Genomic DNA, 17,295 nt, shown 5'->3' with positions numbered 1-17,295 from the left:
TTTTTTTATTATCATAGCTAACCTTTACTGAGCACTTCCTATGTACTAGGCAGTGTACTATTTTACACACATTATCCCACTTAATCCATACAGCCCCATGAGGAAGGTTATCTTATTAGCCTCTTACCAATAGGGAAACCGAGACTTCTCTATTTACACAATGAGCATATGTTACTTTTTTTTTTTTTTTTTTGAGACAGAGTCTCACTCTGTCACCCAGACTAGCGTGCAGTGGCACAGTTACAGCTCACTGTAGCCATGACCTCCTGGGCTCAAGTGATCCTCCCACCTCAGCCCCCCAAGTAGCTGGGACTATAGGTGTGTGCCACCAAGCCCAGATAATTTTTTAAAATTTTTTGTACAGATGGTGTCTCGCTATATTGCTCAGGCTGGTCGCAAACTCCTGGGCTCAAGCAATCCTCCCACCTTGGCCTCCCAAAGTGACACGGTTACAGGAGTGAGCCACCATGCCCGGCCTATTACTTTCGTTATAGGAAATATTTACTACATTTAATTAATATTTTGTTATTAAAAGACTAGAGATGTCAGTCCCTCCTTTTTTTTTTTTTTTTTTTGCTAGTCCAAACACTGTTAAAGTAAGCATTGTTGCACATATTTTCTCATTATTGCTACTCTTATTTCTATAAATTACATTTCTTAAAGTGATATTTTGGGTCAAAATGTATGTGTATCTTTTTTAATTGGAACTAATTTTAGACTTACAGAAAAGTGCAAAAGTCACATGGAGCTTGGTAATAAAAAGGAATAAAATACTGATACAAGTACAATTTGGATGAACCTGGAAAACATTATGCAAAGTAAAAGAAAGCCAAGAACATATTATAATATTCCATTTATACAGAATGTCTGGAAATCAGTAAATCTATAAAAACAGAAAGTAGATTGGTGGTTGCCAGGGCCCGAAGGGCAGGTAGGGAATGGGGAGTGGCTGTTTAGTGGGTTCAGGGTTTCCTTTTGAGGTGATAAAAATGTTCCAAAATTAGAGAGTGGTGATGGTTGCACAATGCTGTAAATATAACAAAACCTCTGAATTGTACACTTTAAAAGGGTGAACTTTATGGTCTATGAATTATTTCTCAATAAAGCCGAATTCAAAGAAGAAAACCTTAGAGAGTTTCTGTACACCCCTCTCCTTCCTTCCCCTAATGTTCACATCTGAGAAATTGTGGGTAAATTGTGGCACAGCTAACTATGGCACTTACTCATCGCCGATGTAGAGCTTGGGCCAGACCTCATTGACATGGGTGTACTGGGGACTGCCCTTCCAAAAGAGCCGCTCCAACTCAAAGGCTCCAGGGGTGCAGTAGTCCTCCTCCTCCCCTTCCTCCTCCATCTTCGGCGACAGCCTCTTGGCAGATGAGTAGGCATTCTTGAGGCTTGTCTTCACTTCTCCGGATGTCATTTTAGAGCTAAGGGATTTTATCTCCTTTCTGCAGCTGGTTATGAGAGAGAAGCAGGATGGGGGTTAGCAAGGGACACTGAGGCAGGGAATAGGCTTTACAAAAAGAGGTGGGAATAAGCTAATCTTAAAATTTGGCAAGCGTTTCCCCAACCTGCTATGCCCCTGCTTCCTCTTCCCAGGCCACCCAGGTAAACAAGGAAGACCATGATGACAGTTAAATGACACTTCCCCAATGTTCCAATCTTTCTAGAGTAGGAGAGCTGGGGTCCTTGGATGTGGGCCAAGGCAGGTTTTGGGACTAAGAAATCCTGTAAGCAGCAGCCAGTCCCTTCCCACCTTTCTTTAGACTTTACTCCTTTGGTGCCTACTTTTTCCTTTATCTGATTGAAACCTACTGGTTTGGGCCGTTTTGGACCCAAAATAGGAAGGCCCAGAAGATCCCTGACATTCCAGGTCCATGGCCCTCTCAGCGTCTGCAGGGAGCCATCAGCCAGCGGAAAGAGCACATCGCCAAGGCCATACTTGCCTGGGCCTGGGTCTGGGCCACATGCACATCAGCAGGATTCAGAAGCCTCGAGAGAGGAGGACACGTGGCCGCGTGAGAGTTAACCTGTCAGTAGAGCTGAAGGCAGTGCTCATGCTCTCACACTGGGAGCCTGGCCATCATTGCCTTAACTTACCAAGGGGATTGGAAGAGATGCCCCAAGATAGAAAGCTGTGCCTCCAGATTGAAATGTGAATTTGGAGTGCTCGTTAGGCTCTGCCAGTGGAATGCAAGAGAGGACTTTCCATTGTCCCCAAGGAGAGGAATTTGCAGTGGAATTGGACAGCGATTGTTTCCGGAGTTGAATAACTGATGCACCTATGGTCAGCCTGGGAAGGGAAGTTGTGCTCCTACTCTGAGACTGGAGAGAAGGAGGAAAAGGTGGGAAGACGGAGAACCATGGAGATGAGTGACTGGGAGGGAGTGCTATTTGTTTATTTATTTGACAAATACTTATATAACACCTATTGTGTGCCAGACACTGTTCCAAGTGCTTGATGATTGTAAATCCATTTAATCTTAACAACACTGAGGTAGGGTTATCCTAATACCCTATCATTAACCCCATTTTACAGATAAAGAGGATCATGAATTGAGGCTGTCTATAGCACAGGGTCTTAGTGTGATGGGGAGGGAGATGAGGTGCAGTGTGAGCAGGGGCAGGCCTGGGATGCAGAGAATGTAGGAAAGGGTTCATGGCTTCAAAGATCATTAGGAACATGTCAAAGGGACTCAGAATACAACTTGAAGAAGCTTCCATTTATCAAAAATGGAACAATTTGAACATGAAAAATAACAATAATTCCAGTGGATCAAAACACATCAAACACTTAAGTCATAATAATACTGAAGGCTGGGCGCGGTGGCTCATGCCTGTAATCCCAGCACTTTGGGAGGCTGAGGCGGGTGGATCACCTGAGGTCAGGAGTTCAAGACTAGCCTGCCCAACATGGTGAAACCTTTTCTCTACTAAAAGTACAAAAAATTAGCCAGGTGTGGTGGTGGGTGCCTGTAATCCCAACTACTTGGGAGGCTGAGGCAGGAGAATCGCTTGAACCTAGGAGGCGGAGGTTGCAGTGAGCTGAGATTGCACCACTGCACTCCAGCCTGGGCAACAAGAGTGAAACTCCGTCTCAAAATAATAATAATACTGAGAACAGGCCAAGTGCGTGGCTTATGCCTGTAATCCCAGCACTCTGGGAAGCTGAGGTGGGTGGATTGCATGAGCCCAGGAATTCAAGACCAGCCTGAGCAACATGGCAAAACCCATCTCTACAAAAAATGCAAAAATTAGCTGGGTGTGGTGGTGCATGCCTGTAGCCCCAGCTACTCAGGAGGCTGAGGCTAAGGCTGAGGTGGAAGGACCACCTGAGCCCAGGAAGTTGAGGCTATAGTGAACCATGATCATATCACTGTACTCCAGCCTGGGCAACACAGTGAGACCCTATCAGAAACAAAAAACAAAAAACCCAAAACTTAATTATGCACAGTTGGAAGATGTTTGGGAACCAGCTCCTTATTTTGAAGATGGATAGATAAAGGAGAAGAATCTGCATGTATTGCTCCTCTCTTATACAAACTATATACTACTGGCTCAATATGGGAAATTTTCTTTTATAGAAGTATTCCAAATAATGAATAAAGAAGGAAGCACCATTTCACACCACCTGATGAGCTGCTGCATCCAGAGACTGAGCATAAACTGCCAACCACATACAAATAAGAAGAGATGATCAGACATTATATGCCTTCGGACAGAAGAGCACACCACCATGGCAGGAATCATCTCACCAAAAAAAAATCTCAGTCTTCTCAGGGTCCTCAGGTCTGTATCTATCAGCCGACTTGCTGGAGATTCTGAGGACAGTAATGTCATACCACAGGGCCTTATCTTTTAGAAAAATATTCTGAAATACTTGTTTCAAAAATAATATAGTTAGAAAATATAAATAATACAATGTTGGGGCAGGGTATTGATGTAGGTGTGAATGAGATGGGCTGGCTATGAGTGATGGTGATTGGGGCTGGATGATGGTTATAAAGCAGTTGCTGTTTCTCTTTTTTCCTTTTTTAAAATAGAGATGAGGTCTCGCTATGTTGGCCAGACTGGTCTCGAACTCCTGAGCTCAAGTGATCCTCCCACCTCAGCTTCCCGAAGTGCTGGGATTATAGGCGTGAGCCATCACACCTGGCCGGTTACTGTTTCTCTTCAGGTGTGTTTGAAATTCTCCATGATAGAAATTTAAAAGGAAAGGGTTGACACCACTGATTTGGGGAATTCGATTCTCCCAAGCCCATAGCAGATGACTTAAAGGATCACTAGCTAGCCGTGTGTGTCTGTAGGGATTGTGGGAAGCCAGGATTTGTGACTTCCTCCAACAACTTCCTGCTTCCTGGGGGGGTGTGGAGAGGGCAATGGGCAGCAGAGGGGACCCTCCTGTGGAGTCTCTCAAAGTGTGGTCTGAAGACCACCTCTGTCAGAGTCACCTGGCACTGACCAAAAATACAGATTCCCGGGCTGCACCCTGGACCAGGAGTTGGGGCACAGGCATCTGTATCTTAGTGAGCTCCCAAGTGAGTCTGACACTTAGTAAAGTTTGATAATAATTGTCTGAGATGTGGCTAGAGAGCCAGGGCGCTGCAGAGTCAAGGGAAAGGTAGTGAGGGCGCTTATTCAAAATGCCTCCCGCTGTCCCAGTGGGATGGGAGACCTGGTCTTTAGCCCAGAATGCAGCTGCAGGCTGGGAGGAGAGAGGACCTTGGGACTCCTGAGTGTTGCTTCTCTGTGTAGCCTTGGTGTCTGGCACGTAGGAGGTACTCAGGAGATATGGGTTGGATGAGGAAGTGGCTTAGTGAATGAATGGAATGAGTGACTGAGGGGTGAAGGAATGATTAAGGGCTGTGAGGCCTGTGCTAGGGGCTCAGCAAGAGCTGCTAAGGCAGGACTGAGCCTCCAGGCTGATTCGGAGGAGGGTGAAGGTGAGGGGACTGCAGGCGCAGGGCGGGCTGCCCTCCTGCCACGGGTGGTCGTTCAGGCCCAAACTATTCTGGGGCCTGCCTTCTGTGTTTCCAGTCAGGAAGGGAGAAATTATTTCAAGGAGTGGCCAGAAGTCTTTCTCACAGAAACGAGCCCAGACCCCTCAGTCCTGTAAGAGCATAAGTAGTTATAGCTCTCCTTGCTTCAGGCCCACAGTGTCTAAAGATCTGAAACTCAGCCCATCCATGGCACCCACTCTTCTTGTTCGAAGTGAGTAGAAGCTGGGCACCATACACCTAAGGGTGGTGATTTAGGCCATCTTGAACTCTGCCTGCGGTTAATGGAAGCTTCAGAAGAGGTGATTTTCAGGAGACGCTGGGGTCAATTCCATTCTGAAACCTCTGTCTGCCTCCTTTGATCACTGAAGCTGACCTCACCCTTGATGAGGCTGTTCTTCCTTCATTACACTGTGGAGGGAACCATACCCGTCTCCATCGCTGTGCTGAAAGCCTCGGCTGGATTTCCAGACAGAAGAGGAAGTGGTGCGGTCTACCCTGAAGAGCTTGGCACGCAGAGTGAGCCCTGGGATCTATTATCCTCCAGCATGCAGATTTGATGGGGAAAGAGAACAAAGTGTGGAACCATCCAGAAACCACAGACCTGTAATCTTTCCAAATCCTGAAGGCGGCCTGTGTGCACCCTCTCTGCATGGCTCCCAACTCTCTAATTCTCAGAGAGGCCAGGAGCATCTGTTTCCCAGATCACAGCCAACATGGAAGGGAAGACAAATCTGTTCTGTTTGGTTTCCATAGATTCGACCCAGAGATTAACTGCCAAGGTCTCAATGACACACACAATATCAATCACAGGCTAAATGTCATAATGAGAGCTGGCAGGCTGTCAAGAGAGGCCTCCAGGTTCCTGTTACAGCTTCATATTTAAGGATTTGGTCCCAGGAAATCAAATGCTATCTCCGAGACGACTTGGCCTACATGCAACGGCAGCCTGTCTCCTCCTTAAAAGGTGACAAACTCAGGCTCCTTCAGCGAGGGACCAGGCAGATAACATAGAGGAAGGAAGTGGGTTGGGTGTTAAGAAGTAAATTAAACAAACAAAAACCTGACTGTTGGCTTCAGGCAAGAGACGTTAGGGAGTGGTGGGGAGTGTGGCACACCAGGGAGCATATACCTCCATTGAGGGGGCAGCAGCTTGCCATCCCATGTGGGAATGCAAGCCCAGATTTTCTGATATTTTTATGATTCACATAGATTGTTGTGAGAAATCTATTGATTTTTAAATGTAAGCCCCTGTAGTCAATACTATCCTTGTCCCGTTGCAAGGAAAGCATCTACTACAGGTGCCTCCTCAGCTCAAGTCACTGCAGCAGAAGTGGACAGTTCTTTATACCCAAAAGCCTTCCTACCTCAGGTGCCTATTTTCCTCTTGAGGGCATTTTCTAGTCCTCGTGCTGGTCAGGCCTGCAGTGTGCGGAAACATCCCCCAGAAGTTATCGCCAATTAGGGGCAGGAGTTGCCCACTTCCTCAACCTCCCCACTTCCTCAACCCTGAGTGGGCCACTTTTGAAATATGTCCCGCAGTCTCCCGGAGGCTGGCCCGTGTGTTGGAGCTCTCCAATTGCCCACAATGGGACTCGTTCACACATCCTTTACTGGTTCTCCTCCCTCCTGGGTGCTCTGCATGCCACACTGTACTCCCAGGAGCACCTCTCAAATAAACAGCATGCACCCAAACTCTCGTCTCAGGGTCTGCTTTTAAAGGAAACTAAACCAAGGTACAGCTAATTTAAAAACATTTAAAGGTGAAAGATACAGTATACATATATCAAAACATCACATTGTATCCCATAAATACATACAATTATTATTTGTCAATTAAAAATAAAAATGTAAGGAGAAAAGAAAAAATAAAGATACCATGATAACAGAAGATGCAAAAGGCCGAGCAGTACTTGACCACTAAGGCCTAGAGTGCCATTTCCTTTTGTGAAAATGACCTTGCCTTTGAAGAGCTATCAGCACAGGGACTCCTCATTAACTCAGACTCTATTTCAGACCTTTTTTTTTTTTTTTTTTTGAGATAGGGTCTCACTTTGTCACCCAGGCTGGAGTGCAGTGGCACAACTCACTGCAACCTCGAACTCCTGGGCTCCTGGGCTCAATATTCTCTTGCCTCAGCCTCCCAAGTAGCTGAGACCACAGGTTGCACCACCACACCTGGCTAATTTTTTTAAAAGGTTTTTTGTAGCCGGGCATGGTGGCTCATGCCTGTAATCCCAGCACTTTGGGAGGCCAAGGTGGGTGGATCACAAAGTCAAGAGATTGAGACTATCCTGGCCAACATGGTGAAACCCCATCTCTACTAAAAATACAAAATTTAGCTGGGTGTGGTGGCGCACACCTGTAGTCCCAGTGACTTGGGAGGCTGAGGCAGGAGAATTGCTTAAACTTGGGAGGCAGAGGTTGCAGTGAGCCAAGATGGCACCACTGCACTCCAGCCTAGTGACAGAGCGAGACTCCCTCTCAAAAACAAAAAACAACAAAAAAAGTCTTTTGTAGAGACGGGGTCTCACCATGTTGCCCAAACGGGTCTGGAACTCCTAGGCTCAAGTGATCCTCCTGCCTCAGCCTCACGAAGTGCTGGGATTACAAGCATGAACCGCTGCACCTGGCTTATTTCAGAATTTTCTATTGCAAGTCTTGCATTTGGTTCAAGGTTTCCTTTGCCCAAGTAGGAAAGGCCTTAATCTGAATTTGAAACTGTAATTTGACGCCATTATTTTACTTTATGCATAAAAAAACCCAAACAAGCAAAAAACTTTTTATAGTTTTTTTTTTTTTAACTAGAAAAAAATACATCAAAATGTCAATACTATGGGTGACTTTTTCTTCTGTTTCCTAATTTGGGATTCTTTTAATAAATAGTGATATTTTATAATAAATAACCACGTGTATATTTTTAAACTGTGCTGGCCAAACAGAATAGTCTTGGCAGGAAGCTGCTTGTGACTTCTATTTTGCGATTTCCACCCCATCTCACTTGCTCCTGGGACCTGGCACTGTCACTGGCCCCGACAATCACTAGAGACCCTCAGATCTGCATGTTCCATCCTCCCTGAGCTCCAGTGCCCTCTTTGACAAAAATGGAGCTAAAGCTAGAGGGGCAAAGACACTTTTAAAACAAACAAACAAACAAACAAAAACCCAAAAAAACCCTCAAGCTGAACTCTTTTACTTGCTAAGGTGGCAGATGGGAGAAACGGCCTGGAGAGATGCATAATTCATTTCAGTGGGAAAATTAAAATCTCTAAGTAGAACCCTTGAGGCTGCAGAGATTGGCTAGGGAGCCATGCCTAGGAATGAGAGCATGTGTCAGGAAAGAAGGCTTATCTTTTTTCTTTTTTTTTTTTGAGACAGTCTTCCTCTGTCGCCCAGGCTGGAGCTCGTGGGTTCAAGCAATTCTCCTGCCTCAGCCTCTGGGGTAGCTAGGATTACAGGTGCCCGCCACCACATCCAGCTAATTTTTGTATTTTTAGTAAAGACGAAGTTTCACCATGTTGGCCAGGCTGGTCTTGAACTTCTGACTTCAAATGATCCACCCACCTTGGCCTCCCAAATTGCTGGGATTACAGGCATGAGCCACCATGCCCGGCCATCTTAACATTTTGAAGAGCCACATACAGGCTTCTTGCTTAACAAAAAGCACAATTTAAGAATTTTTTAATTTTTCCATAGAGACAAGGCCTCACTCAGTTGCCCAGGCTGTGGTGCAGTGGTTCAATCATGGCTCACTGCAGCCTCAATCTCCCGGGTTCAAGGGATCCTCCCACCTCAGCCTCTTGAGGGGCTAGGACTGCAGGCATGTGCCACCACACCCAGCTAATTTACTATTATTATTATGTATTATTTTATTTTACTTTATTATTTTTTTGTAGCAACTGTCTTGCGATGGTGCCCAGGCCTGTCCTCAACTTCTAGCTTCAAGCGATCTCCCCTTTGGCCTCGTGAAGCACTGGGATTACAGGCATAAAGTAAAATAATTACAAAGTGAGCCACTTTGGCCTATTTGAGGATCCCTTTGATGGGAAAAAGATGAGTTCTGCAGCATGGCCCAGAAAGAGGTGCAGTGAAACAAAGAGAACTAAATTGTTCTACACAATAAAGCAAGAGACTTTGTGTTTCCCAGAACATTCTAGAAGGAGTATGAGGGGGCCCTGCGGCAGGGCTGAGGAAAGGAGCAGTTGGGGCCAGAGACCACCAAGTGAGGAGTTTCTGGGGGAGGAACAGCCACGAGATTACTGAGAACGGGGGTTCCCAACCTTCAACGTGGCAGTGCCCCATAGCCGTGGCAGCCCTCTCACTGGGACCCTAACCCTTCAACAGAATTGTTACACACAACAGGCATGTTCTTGGTGACTCCAAGAAATCAAAGGGAAAGAGGCTGGCGCCGGCGGAGAGAAAAAGCAAAAGTTTGTGAAGCAGCAAATACAGAACCATCCCCTTCTTGTACAAAAATAAATTTCCCCAAAATATTAACACTGGCTACATGCTCGTTTTAGGGTGACGAAATTATATGTGATTTTTGTTTTCTTTTTTTAAAGTAACCATCTTTTCTAAATTTTCTGTGCTAGACATGTTTTACTTGAGCATATGGAGGGAAAAAAACAAAATTCCATGAAAGTTCTATTTTAGAAGTGTTCTGCATGTAGTAGACGCTCGCCCCAAATCCCCAGGCTGAGGCAGGAAGGTGACCCTCGGGACAAGGTCTGACCCTGCTCCTCACATCTCTCCAGTGGCACCGAGTGCCTCCTGTCAAGTGGGAAGCCCCTGAAGGCAGCTCTGTGTCCTCGCCAAGGCTGCCCATGGCAGAGCCAGGCCTCCGTGGTGTCAGAAGGTCATCCTAGCCCCCCGTGCCTCCTGAGAAAGCAGGAGGAATCTAGGTTTTGTGGATCTTGAAGCTTATTCAATTTCTTTCTTCTTTTTTTTTTTTTTTTTTTTGAGACAGAGTCTTACTCTGTCACTCAGGCTGGAGTGCAGTGGTACAATCTCAGCTCACTGCACCCTCTGCCTCCTGGGTTCAAGCAATTCTCCTGCCTCAGCCTCTCCCAAGTAGATGTGACTACAGGCGTGTGCCACCACACCTGGCTAATTTTTGTATTTTTAGTAGAGATGGGGTTTCATCACGTTGGCCAGGCTGGTCTCGGACTCCTGACCTCAAGCAATCCGCCTGCCTTGGCCTCCCAAAGTGCTGTGATTACAGGCATGAGCCACTGCAGCCAGCCTCAATTTCTTTAAGTAAAAAAACCAAATAGGTATAGGGCCTTGGAAGAGGCTGGTACAAGCGCACGGTTCTGAAGCTTGGGGTAAATCCACCTCGGAGTAGGGGGGACCTTCCTTCCCCTCTGACTTCAGATGAAGAGGGCAGCCCCCCTCCCCACCCCATCCCTTACAGTGTCAGAGCCAGCATCATTGACTCTGCTTAGCTTGGCCTTAGTCTAACTCAGCTGACATTGGGGTGCTCTGGCGGGTCATGAGAAGGGATGGGGAGTGGCATCGTTCTCTAGGCCTGGCCCTGACTCCAAAACTTTACTGTGTATGTCCCTGTGTAGGGTCGGGCTGGGCCAGGCCAGCATGGGAGGGGATTGGAAAGGGGTGTGCTGAGCCAGGCCAGGGAGGTCTCTGCCTTCTAGAGGTTTTTAGCTGAGTAGAACAATTTATAGTGTAAACATTTAAAAAATTATCCTCTCCCGAGAATTCAAGACTAGCCTGGGCAAAATTGTGAGACCCTGTCTCTGTAAGAAAATATTTTATTTTATTTTTATTTTATTTTGAAACAGAGTCTCACTTTGTCTCCCAGGCTGGAGTGCAATGGTGCAATCTAGGCTCACTGCAATCCCTGCCTCCCGGGTTCAAGCAATTCTCCTGCCTCTGCCTCCAGAGTAGCTGAGATTACAGGCGCTCGCTGGCATGCCCATCTAATTTTTGTATCTTTAGTAGAGACGGGGTTTCACCATGTTGGCTAGGCTGGTCTTGAACTCCTGACCTCAAATGATCCACCCCCGTCAGCTTCCCAAAGTGCTGGCATTATAGACATGAGCCACTGCGCCCAGCCTTCTACAAGAAAATTTTAAAAAATTATATACATATAACAGAAAAGTTACCACCTTAGCATTTTAAAATACAGTAAAGCTGGGTGCAGTGGCTCAGGCCTGTAATCCCAGTGCTTTAGGAGGCCGAGGCAGGAGGATTGCTTGATTCCAGCAGTTCAAGACCAGCCTGGGCAAGATGATGAGACCCCCATTTCTACAAAAGATTAAAAAAAAATAGCTGACCATGGAGGTGCATGCACCTATGGTCCCAGCTACTTGGGACACTGAGGCGGGAGGATCGCTTGAGCCCAGGAGTTTGAGGCTGCAGTGAGCTATGATCATGCCACTGCACTCCAGCCTGGATGACAGAGTGAGAACCTTCTAAATATGAAAAATCCTCCTCTCCCTTCAAAGGCATTCTGTATCTGTGCCTGTGTGTACATCCATTGCATTTTCATGTTTCTAAAGCATAGAGCTCATGGGGAAAGCTGGTCTGTGTTTAATTGCCTGTGTACCACGTTTCTTCCACACACCACCCAAGTTGGGCTTGGATATGCTTGGAAAGAAGGGGGAGAGTAAAAACGTTATTGTGGTTGGGTGAATTACTCTATTAGGAGAGTAATACCTACTGCTGGGGTACGTGGGGAGGGGTAGAATTTGGCAGCAGTGTCCATATGTAAATATGTACATATTTTTAACTTAGTACAAGTCAGTGCTTGTCTTTATGCATTTTAGATCTACAAAAATGATCCCAACTAGGGAATAAAATAAGTGGATTTTTTTTTTTTTAATGAAAATTTGGATGTAAAAACCCAGGAATTTTTTGTGGCCTATAATTTAATTCCTAATGTATCGACATATTCCAAGTTTAACAGATTTTTTTTTTCTTTTGGATTCTGGCAAGTATGTTAACAGGAGGCAATTATGTGAATTAATATAAAATCCTTTTATTAAAAATACAGAAGAGCCTTCATTTTAAAAGTAATTTAATGTTCCTTCTCTGATGGTGTTGATGTCATGAACTTGTTTGATTAACTCTTCAAATGGTTTCAAAGCGCTTGGGGTGGTAATTTATGAACTTCTAATTGATTTCCCCAATCTTGGTTTGGCAGAGGCGGGCCTCCCGGAAACCCTGAGGAGGCTGGAGGCCACTCTCAGCTTCCTTCTCAGACAAGGGAGCCGGCTAGGATGGACTTTCCTGAGTGGCCAGGGGAGAGTGAGCTCTGGCACTGGAGACCCAGACCATGACGTCTGACCAGGCCCATTGTGGTTCCTGAATCCTAAGCAGCTGGGCCTTCGCTCCCTCTGAAGATGTGTGGAAACACCACAGACGGTTTCACAGGAACCATTTCCCACTGGGCCTCACCTCAGAACAAGCCTTCCTTGTTCGGGGAAGGGCAAGACTCGGGAGGTGCAGCCCTCACCATGGTCCTGCTGCTCCACCACTTCCTGTCCAGGCCACTTATTCGTCACTAGTCCTGTCTCAGATGCTACACAGGGGACACTCTGGGCCTTGGGAAGGCGAGGGGCTAAGGTTGCCACCTCTTAAATCTGCCACCCACAAAAGCTTGCAGAGAAATCAAGGCCTTGGCTGGACCCAGAGAAATGATCATGTTGCTTTTATTGTGTGCGCAGTGATTATCTACTCTCAAAACCTTCTTGATAGTGGCCAGGCGCAGTGGTTCACACCCCTAATCCCAGCACTGTGGGAGGCCGAGGCAGGCAGATTATTGGAGGTGAGGAGTTCGAGACTGGGCTGGCCAACATGGTGAAACCCTGTCTCTACTAAAAATACCAAAAAAAAAAAAAAAAATTGAGCTGGGTGTGTTGGTGCATGCCTGTAATCCCAGCTAGTTGGGAGGCTGAGGTATGAGAATCACTTGAACCCAAGAGGCGGAGGTTGCTGTGAGCCAAGATCACGCCACTGCACTCCAGCCTGGGTGACAGAGTGAGACCTTGTCTAAAAAAAAAAAAAAGTAAGAAACCTTCTAGACAGGGAATAACTGCCTCCACTTTACTGATGAAAAAATGAGGGTCAGGGAGATTAAGAAACAACACACTAAGCTAGTAAGGGGTGCAAATGGGACTCAACCCAACAGTCCCACATCCCAACCCACCGCAACAGATACTTCACTATATTCTTGGTCACAAAGTATAAGTTCCTGAGGGCATGCCTGGGCCTCTCAATTCTGTATGCTTCCCTCCCCAGAGTGGAGCCCAGAATCATGTAAATTTGCAGCAAGCGGCTCTCATGGGCCTTGGAATCTCACTACCTGGGCTTCGGCTTCCTCATCTGTCAAATGGGGATAACATTCACCTCACTGGTTGCTGAATTAAATGAGATCATCTAAGCCCTTGGCACCTCTGCATGGGCTCAAAGAGGGTTTCAGGGAGCAGGGACAAGGAGGTGGCCAGGAGGGTGGGTGGGGAATTCCCAGCTATACTGGGAGTTGTGTTCCCAGCAGAGAATAGGAAAGAGTGGGTGGAGGAGTTTGGCCGGGGCGAAGGTCTTGGTAGGGAGGCTGTGGTGGAGATGGGCTCATGTGAGCCTGAGCATTGTCCTGAGGATTACAGGGTCCATCGCCTCCTGCGTGACATGCAAGAGAGTAGGAGAAAGGACTCTCCCCAGCTAGTCAGTCTCTGGTCACTGTGTCAGGCTGCTAGGAGATCTGACCCCCTCATTACTGTGGAAGGGGTGGGCCCAGAAACGTGAATGGTCACGAGAAGAGGAAATTAAAACATTATCTGCTCTGAAATCAGGCCGAACAGGACAAACAGCTGACTCCTGGCCTGGGAACCTGGAGCGGCTGTTTCCAAGCCAGGCCTCCCTGGGAGAGGGGCCCTGGTTGGAGTTTAGGGGTTGAGAGGAGTAGGAGAGTGAGATGCCACCAGGCCTCTACCCCCACTGAGGGGCACCAGGGCAAAGGGGCTGCACCCCCAGACTCTGAGGCACACTGGGTTCTGGCCTCTGCCCCTGTCTAGGCTGCATGACCTTGGGCAAAACACTTAGTATTTATGTCTTTGTGTCCAATCTGAAATGGGGCTGTGCTGTCCACTCCTCATAGAGCTGTTGCAATTATGAGGAATACGTGATTCCTGCTTGTCAGGAAAGCTCTTGGAACAGTGCCAGACACAGCACAGGAAACACTGCCAGTCCTCGAGGCCGCAGTGTCTGGGGAAGGCTTGGTGGAGGCTGCTCATCCTCGCCCTGGGGGACTCAACTGGGCCTCCCTGGGGCTGCTGGAAAATGCTCACAGCCCAGCCCCTGGCCTCAGGGCCTCCCCTAAGCTCCTCATCTACTGTGGGGTTGACAACAGCCATGGGAGTGCCACCTGCAGACAGGAACAGGTTCCCACCCAACCCAGGTGTCAGCCATGACTGAAATGTCCCCAGTAAGGGCTCCAGCTTGTCTGATGCAGAGGACCACTGACTCTTTCCTCACCCTCAGCACAGATCTGCTTTTGCCCACGAAGATCCTTCAGAGCCAAGTGAGCTCCTGATACTGGAGGGGGGCCGGGAAGTGCTGGATAGAGAAAGGCAGGTCCCTGGCTAGGGCTCCACCCCCACAGACCTAGGTGAGGTCAGGCACTCCTGCCTTCACACCCAAATGTTGTATTTTCCAAGACCACCCTGGCCCGCCACGCCCCCATCCTGTGCCTATAAAAACCTGAGACACACAAGCGGCTGGACGTCCTGAGGAACACAGGCAGAAGAAGACACAAGCAGCTGGTTGTCAAGAGCACGCCGGCAGAAGATCATGCCGACAGGCACTGGCAGGCCTGCAGACCATGACCAGCGAACGATGCGGAGTTTGGCCAGAGCGGTCGGAGGAGAAGAGTCGGCTGCCGAGGGGCCCAACTCCAGGGAAAAACCATCTCCCTTCTGGCTCCCCTGTCTGCTGAGAGCTACTTCTACTCAACAAAGCCTTGCACTCTCTCCCCAAGCCTGCATGTGATCCGATGCTTCCCATACACCAAGGCTAGAAACCCCGGGATACAGAAATCCCTCTGTCCTTGTGATAAGGAAGGAGGTCTAATTGAGCCGGTTAACACAAGCCGCCTATAGACAGCAAACTAAAAGAGCACCCTGTAACACACGCCCACTGGGGCTTCAGCTGTAAACATTCACCCCTAGACACTGCCATGGGGTCAGAGCCCCACAGCCTGCCCGTCTGTACGATTCTCTAGAGGTCTGAGCAGCTGGGTACTGAACAGGCGAGCCACACCCCCATCGCATGCCCTGTGAGACAAAGGAACCTTTCCCACTTCACTCCCACTGACTCTCCTCAGACCCACCCCATGCCCACCCCAGCCTCCATGCCCAACGCTCCTTCCTTGTTAAACACTCAGCTCAGAAGCCCTTCAAGTGTTGTTTGTTAATGTCAGAGTCCTTGGATTTGTGGGTGGGACCAAATGATTTTCTCATGACGAGAACAAGGAGGGACCACAGGCTAAAGGTGGCAGCAGCAGAAAAAACATCCAGTGCCAGGGACCCTCAGGTGCTGGTGGCTGTGAGTGTGGCAACCTCTCCAGACATCCTCCTCGTGCCCCCTCTTCCTGCTCGCTGGAGCATTTTCCACTTTCCTGAACAATCAGAGGCCCCGGGCCCAACTGTTCTTGGGTTCCAGGCCCATGAAGGGACCCCTGGGGTCAAAGCACAGGGCACCAGGGTCTAACGGGAGAGCCTTGGTCTGAGACGCAGGCCCGTCCCGCTTCCTGCCCACACAGGTCTGAGACGCAGGCCCATCCCGCCTCCTGCCCACACGTGGTGCCACCTACACTCTTGGACTAGTGGCTCCGATCTTCATGACCCAGCCCCACCCCCCATCTCTACCACAACAGCGTCATCCCCAACCCCATCCCCTCACCAGGACTGAGAAATGCTTCCAAACCCGTCACTCTGACCAAATGATGCTTTTGCGTTACCTGGGACACAGGGAGAATTCTCATCCCTGGAACTTTAAGTACTTTCTTGTCTTTGATGCTGCCCTACACAGGATCCGAGTCACTCCAGGGCCTCGCTCTCTCTTGCCCCCGAGATTTCTCCCTCTTTACTGGCTAAATGGACAAACGTAGAACCTCGTTGGAATAAATATGATACAATGCATCCAATGCTTCACAAGGGCTCGATGAGCTTTAATCCACCCCATTATCCTTTAGAAATGGTCATTGAACTGGAAGTTCAGATTTGGAGAAAGGGAAATGGAGAAAATTCCATGGCGTCTCTAGTAAAAGGACAGTAAGAAACCTTTCACACTAGAAGGAGGTCAGCTGTTCCCCACAGCACCAGGAACAGGGTGGAAAAGGGGCTTCTAATCCCCACACCCAGGCCCCCAAAGAACACGTGGGTGAACCCAAGGGGTGCCGGCCTCCCCACCCAAGAGGCTTACCTGGGTGCTCAGGGGCCTGGCCAGGTCAGGAGGTTCTGATCCATGGGGCATGTGGCAGCTGCACACCCAGCCACCCCGACTGGCAACAGAGGGCCTATTTTTAGGGTCAGATCTGCTGACGCTGACCTTGCGTGCCGTCCAGTCTAAGAGGAGACCTATGACATCTGCTTGCAAAATGATTTGCCAGTGCGACCTGAAACCCTTGACTTAGGAAGCACTGTACCTGAAGCTCACATGCTTGTCCCTGATCCAGCCACAGAGGCAGGACATGTGGCCGCCAGGGCAGGGACAGACAGGAATTTTCCAACTTTGTTTTCCTGGGATGGACGAGGCCAGGTGTCTACAGGCCCTGCCCTGAGCCCTGTCCCAGAACAGCTAGAACAGGGGAGGTTTGCCCACTGGCACGGATCCCATGGGAGGGCCAGGGCGCCCAGCATGGGAAGAGCTCTCTATTCCAGTCTTTTCTGATAATTTGTGGAACCATCTCTGGGAGGCCAATGGAATGGATGCCACATCACACAGGGTGATCAATGAAACTCTGAGAAAGACTCTAAGCTTGGGCAGAGTTTGTGCTATATGGCTTCCAGTGAGACCCCAGCAAGCACCCAACCATGCTGGACTTCAGTGGGGATAATAATCATAATGCCCTCCTCTTACGTTGCTACGAGGACTGAATGAGATAAAGAATTTAGTGGTATTGGAATATTTAACAGTCTGCAGTGAGCCAAGATTGTGCCCTCCAGTCTGGGTGACAAAGCAAGACTCTCTCTCTCTCTCTCTTTCTCTCTCTCTCTCTCTCTATATATATATATATATACACACACACACACACACATACACATACACACACACACAC

General features: G+C 48.2%; 1 protein-coding gene across 2 annotated transcripts in view; it reads right to left on the bottom strand.

Annotated features, from left to right (window-relative positions):
* DUSP29 (dual specificity phosphatase 29) overlaps nt 1-14,828 on the bottom strand; it is a 33,736-nt gene extending 18,908 nt beyond the window's left edge. Inside the window, exons 1-2 of one of the 2 annotated variants that reach the window (XM_073019040.1) lie at nt 14,729-14,828; nt 1,224-1,457 (exon numbers count right to left, since the gene is read on the bottom strand). In XM_073019040.1, the coding sequence (XP_072875141.1) occupies nt 1,224-1,423 (200 nt within the window). In that variant the 5' untranslated portion in view covers nt 1,424-1,457; nt 14,729-14,828. Of the gene's footprint in view, nt 1-1,223; nt 2,136-14,728 lie in introns of those variants that run through there. The other variant, XM_007962940.3, reaches the window with a different exon arrangement.
* Nucleotides 14,829-17,295: the final 2,467 nt, after the last annotated feature.

Source organism: Chlorocebus sabaeus, chromosome 9, assembly GCF_047675955.1.
Source record: "Chlorocebus sabaeus isolate Y175 chromosome 9, mChlSab1.0.hap1, whole genome shotgun sequence".
Taxonomy (NCBI): domain Eukaryota; kingdom Metazoa; phylum Chordata; class Mammalia; order Primates; family Cercopithecidae; genus Chlorocebus; species Chlorocebus sabaeus.
The sequence above is the reverse complement of the archived record's forward strand: the minus strand, read 5'-3'. Positions and strand labels throughout refer to the sequence as shown.